At 39.4% G+C, this 5,267-nt stretch overlaps 1 protein-coding gene across 1 annotated transcript in view; it reads left to right on the top strand.

Annotated features, from left to right (window-relative positions):
* SLC30A9 (solute carrier family 30 (zinc transporter), member 9) overlaps positions 1 to 4,967 on the top strand; it is a 111,603-nt gene extending 106,636 nt beyond the window's left edge. Inside the window, exon 18 of the mRNA XM_006898178.1 lies at positions 4,923 to 4,967. Coding sequence (XP_006898240.1) covers positions 4,923 to 4,967 — 45 coding nt within the window. The remainder of the gene's footprint in view (positions 1 to 4,922) is intronic.
* The last annotated feature ends 300 nt before the right edge of the window (positions 4,968 to 5,267 follow it).

The following is a 5,267-nucleotide window of genomic DNA, read 5'->3' as shown; positions in this document are numbered from 1 at the left end:
ATGGGATAGAGCACGGTTTAGGGCTGTTGTACATAGGGTCGCTAGAGCACGGTTTAGGGCTGTTGTACATAGGGTCGCTATGGTCGCAAATGACTCGACGGCACATAACAACAACAACAACATATATTTCTGTATATTTGGAGACCATAAGGATCATAGAAATCTTCCACATCCTGATTTTCACTTGAAAAATTGAACTTTTTGTTAGCATCAAATACTGTTAATGGTTTTCCTTGAAATAACATGAACATTTTATTTATTTTTGAGAATACATCTGCAGATATCCAAATTTAAATAACTAGAGTTTGTTAGTTATTCTTTCAAGTAAGAATACAGTGTTCAAAAGAGTAGGTAAGGCCTCTGATGAAGCTCTCCACTTGGTCACAGAAGTGTTTTTCTTTGTGACAACATCATACTTGAGCAGACAGCAGGAGTGCTTTCAGAGTACTTCCTATTTCAGTAAAATCAATGTGTTCTCCTGCTTCATGAAGGACAGTTTAAAGTGAAACTAGCTTGCTTCCCTCCCTTTTTTTTGAATGTGTGTGTGCCAGTGAGCTCTGATGGCGTAGTGTCAGCCTGTGGATTTAAAAAAAATAAATAAATAAAAGGTGAGCAGGTCACAGCCACTGGGCAGTCTCCTCCTGTCAGCATTTATAGCCTTGGGATCTCAATGGAGGGTAGTGGTGAGTCAGAACCTACTCAGCGGCAGTGGATTTAGGTGTGGCCATGACTTTTGAGTATAGTTCGGTGCCATTTGCCTTGATTTGTATAGAAATGCCAACAGTTTTACCTTGTTTTTACACTGACAGAGGAATGTCAGCATAGTTACTAAGGCAAATCACATTTTCATGTTATTATGAAAATAGTTTTTGCCTGGAACAGCTCCTGAAAAGGTTACAGGGACCCCATATGGACCAGGTTTTGAGACCTACTGTTAATAGATACTTTGAGAGAGGATAATAATTGTTGTGCAGAATGAAATGCTAATGGATAAACTTAGCTTTTTCATTTTGTCTATTTTTTTATCTCCCTGGGATGGAAAGCATCAAACTTCTAAGTTAAATCTTTTTTTTTCTTTACTATTTAATAGAAGCAGTTAAATTTTAAAATACTTTTTAGTTGATTTTTTAAAATAAAATTTTTATTTTATACTAGTTTACTTAGAATGTTCCTGTAAATTGTTTTTTACATTGGATCTTTCCACTCCCTCCACCCATCTATCAGATGTGCAGCCCTGTGATTAAATCCCCAATCCTCACCCTTCTCCCCTCCCCAGCTTAGATTCTCACTTTAGTTTTAAGGAAAAATTGTTGCTGTGTACTGTCAAGTCAGAATCAATTCTTGGGTGACCCTCTAGCAGATTTTCAGCGTCAGTGGATCATGTGGGTTGCCCATCTTTCTCCTGCAGAACAGACGGTGGATACTAACGGCATGCCTTAAAGAAAAATAGCAGCCATCTTTCTTAATGGTTTGGTAATAGACTCCTGACTTTCCGTGTTGGAGACATGGAGTGTACCTCACGCACAGCCACCACCTGTTGGCATTGCAGGCAGGGGTTTTTCTGTGATGTTTGAACAGATTCCAGACTGTAACTGACTAGAAGAAAGTGATAGCCGCCCATTCTGCAGCTGGTCTTGTGGTAGCATAGCACCAAGAAGCATTTTGTTCTCTCGTGTGTGGGCTTGACACAGTCTGGACAGACTCAGTGGCAGTTAACAATGGACATTGGGAAATATAGTTTCTGGGTGGTGCAGATGTTTGACTGAAATATTGGAAAAGTAGATTCTCCCCAGATGTGCCTTGGGAGAACGTCCTGGTGATAGTTTTTAAAAGATTAGCTATTGGAAGAAACCCTGTGAACACAGTTCTAGTTGAAATATGCATGGGTTAGCCATCAGCTTGATAACAACTGTGCTCTTGTTTTTTCCCCTTAACACATAGGGAATAGTTTGCATTAAAAAGTTGCGAACAAAAAAAAAAGTTGCAAACAGTTGTATATCCTCTCATTTGGATGGCAGGGGAAAGAGCTGGTCACTCTTACATTAGGATCTCAGAGCAGAATTTCTCCAGGTTAATATATGAACAGCAGTGGTTATAAGAAAATTATGATTGTACATTGAATAGAATGTTCTGGCTTAAGGTGAATGCTAGTATTTTACTAGATTTTGGTTTTATGACAATTCCTTTAATGTGAAAAATATGCATATGTTCCTAGGATATTAATTAATTTTTAAGGTAGGCATTATTTGTACTACTTGTTACCAGAATCACTTAAAGAAACGTTTTTCTTTATTTATTGACTATTTTTACCAAAATAAAACAAAATTATAATGTTAGAACTGAAAAGCTTGTAACAGAAATCACCTGCCAAACTCTTCCAAATGCTTTCCTTTACCTTGTTTCCTTTACCTTGTTAGTACTACTTTTGTATTTATTACCTTATTTCTGTATAAAATGCTTATGCTACTCTTCTGATTTATTTTTAAAATATTATTGACTTCATCTTTGACAGGAATAGATTAGCATCTCTCCTATACACAGTCTATCATATTATATTCTGTTACACTTGAATTCCCCTTGAAAATTGAGTTAAATGTTTTTCTAAACACTTTGCAACCCTAATGTCACCTGAAACGAAACAATGTCAAACCCACTACCGAGTTGATTCTGACTGATGGCCACCCTCCATCAGGTTTCTGATACAAATTTTTACAGGAGGAGAATATCCATTTTTCATAGAACAACTGATGGATTTGAACCACTGACCTTTTTGTTAGTAGTGTAACATGTATACACTACCTCACCAGAGCACCTTAAATAATACCATTGTTGTTATGTGTTATGACTACAACTCATAGCAACCCTATGCACAATAACTGTGAACCCTGCCCTGTTCTGAGCCAATCTCACAGTCAGTGACACACCTACCCCCATTACCCCAGTTGCTTTGTCAGTCCATCTCATCTGGGGTCTTCCTCTCCTGCAGTGTTCCTCCATCCTTTCAAGCATGAGGTTCTTCTCCAAGAACTGGTCCCTCCTGGCAACATGCCCAAGTATGTGAGATGGAGCCTCAAAATCTTTGCCTCCAAGGAGCAACTTCTTGTTTTTGTAGTTATGTGCCCTCTAGTTGCCTGCAACTCATAGCAACCCTGTATAGCATCTCTGAAGCCTGCTCTGTCCTTAGCCAGTCTCACTGATTCTGACACACCAACTCCCATTGCCCCAGTTACAGTATCAATCCATTTCATCTAAAATCTTTCTCTTCTGTACTGTCTCTCCACCCTTCTGAGCATGGTGTCCTTCTCTAAGGACTAGTTCCTCATGCGCACATGCCCAAAGAATGTGAGACAGAGCTTCAAAATCCTAACCTCCAAGGGGAAACCTGATTTCATTGTCTCCAAGACAGACCTGTTTGTTTTCTTGGAGTTCCATGTTATGTTCAAGACTCTTTTTCCAGCACCACAACTCAGGCATCAATTCTTCTTCTGTCATCCTTAGTCATTGTCCAGCTCTCTGATGCATAGTAAGTAATTGTGAAAACCATGGCCTGCATCAGGCACACTTAGTCTCTAGACTGACATCATTGCTTTTAAGTGCTCTGGAGAGGTCCCTGACAGCATGTTTTCCTGCGACTCACAGCAACCCTATGAACAATGGATCTGAACCTTGCGCTGTTATGTATCAGTTTTATCCTGTGTTATTGTTAAGTACCATCAAGTTGGAACTGACCAATAGCTGACTTTCCAGTGGGTTTTCAGAGAAAGTTAATCACATGACAGAAAATTGCCAATCCGTCTCCCACAGAGAAGCTGGTGGATGTGAACTGCCTGCATGCCTTTGGATTGGCAGTGCAATTTCTTTCCACTAATAGTAGTTTTCCCCTCTAAATAGAAGTTCATCAAAGGCAAATGCTGTTTTGTTCTATGTTGTTCATTATTGTATATATCTTGGTATCTGGCCCAGGAGTAAGGAGCCTTGGTGGTACAGCAGTTAAGCTCTTAGTGGCAAACTGAAAAGTTGTTGATTTAAACCTGCTAGTTGCTCTACTCAGGCAGAGAAAGATGTGGCAGACTCCTTCCATAAAGAGTTCAGCCTTGGAAACCTTATGGTCCTGTTCTGTCTTAGACTGTACTGCCTTCAAGTCAGTCAGTTCTGATCCGTGGCCACCCTCCACTGGCTCTAAATCTTTATAGGAAGAGATTGCCTCATCTTTCCTCTGGAGAGTGACTGAAGGATTTGACCCGTTCATTGGTGCATTGCAGGGAACACATCATGCCAACAACTTTAACCTGTCAATGCTTATTCCTGCACTTGGCTTTCTGACTCTGACTAGACTTGAGTCTCCTAGTGCCAAGTACAGAGCCTTAATAATTGTAGCTGCACTTTCTATCACAGTTCCTAACCAAAGATTATATAGTTTATAACTAAAATATATTAAAGGGAACTCTGATGCCTTAGTAGTAAGGAATTGGGTTGCCCATGCAAAGACACATGATTTGAATTCACCAGTTAGTGTTCTGTGGGAGAAAGATGGGCAGTCTCCTCCCAAACAATTTACTGCTTTTGCAAACCTGCTGGAAGGTCAGCTGTGGGTTGGTTCCAACTTGATGTTACACAACAATAACAAAAAAGTGTATAAAATAAGTGATTACCAATTTCCCCTTTTGGCTTTCTTTTCCACATGGCAAAAAAGCCCATTTCCAGTCCATTAACGAACACATGAACAGTCTGAGAGAAAGCTGACTACTTACTGTAGTGCCTTAGTACATATAATAATCTGCTCACCTGTTTATGAAAATAGTCCTTTTGCTTAGAACTATTTGACTAAAATGTTTAGTGGCTTTGCTTCCAGATTATTTGAATGATGAAAAGAACACAAGATTTTGTTTTGTGAATAACATGATGGTGATTTTTCTTTGCAGAAACGAAATCCTGAAATTCGACATGTTGATTTGGAGATACTGTGAATTTGGTGGAATGAATCAGCTGTGGTGGGAGCACTGGAGAAAAAGTTAGTCAAGTCACCCTGCAAAGCCACAGTGATACTGGCTTCTTACCTGCCCTCCCACACCAAGGGGCCAGCACCATGCAGAAGCCATTGTGATGAAGTAATTGTTTTATGTAAAGGGCAACTCAGCAGGCCATGCAACTCAAACTACTTATTTTGGGGAGACATACTATAAGTTGAATCAGTTTGGAAATCATGTATTTACGTTTCCAAAGGGAACATTTTCATTGCTTAAGTTGTTCATAGTTTTTCATTTTCA

Source organism: Elephantulus edwardii, unplaced genomic scaffold (assembly GCF_000299155.1).
Source record: "Elephantulus edwardii isolate Elephantulus edwardi_28Jun2011 unplaced genomic scaffold, EleEdw1.0 scaffold00222, whole genome shotgun sequence".
In the NCBI taxonomy this organism is placed as follows: domain Eukaryota; kingdom Metazoa; phylum Chordata; class Mammalia; order Macroscelidea; family Macroscelididae; genus Elephantulus; species Elephantulus edwardii.
The sequence above is the reverse complement of the archived record's forward strand: the minus strand, read 5'-3'. Positions and strand labels throughout refer to the sequence as shown.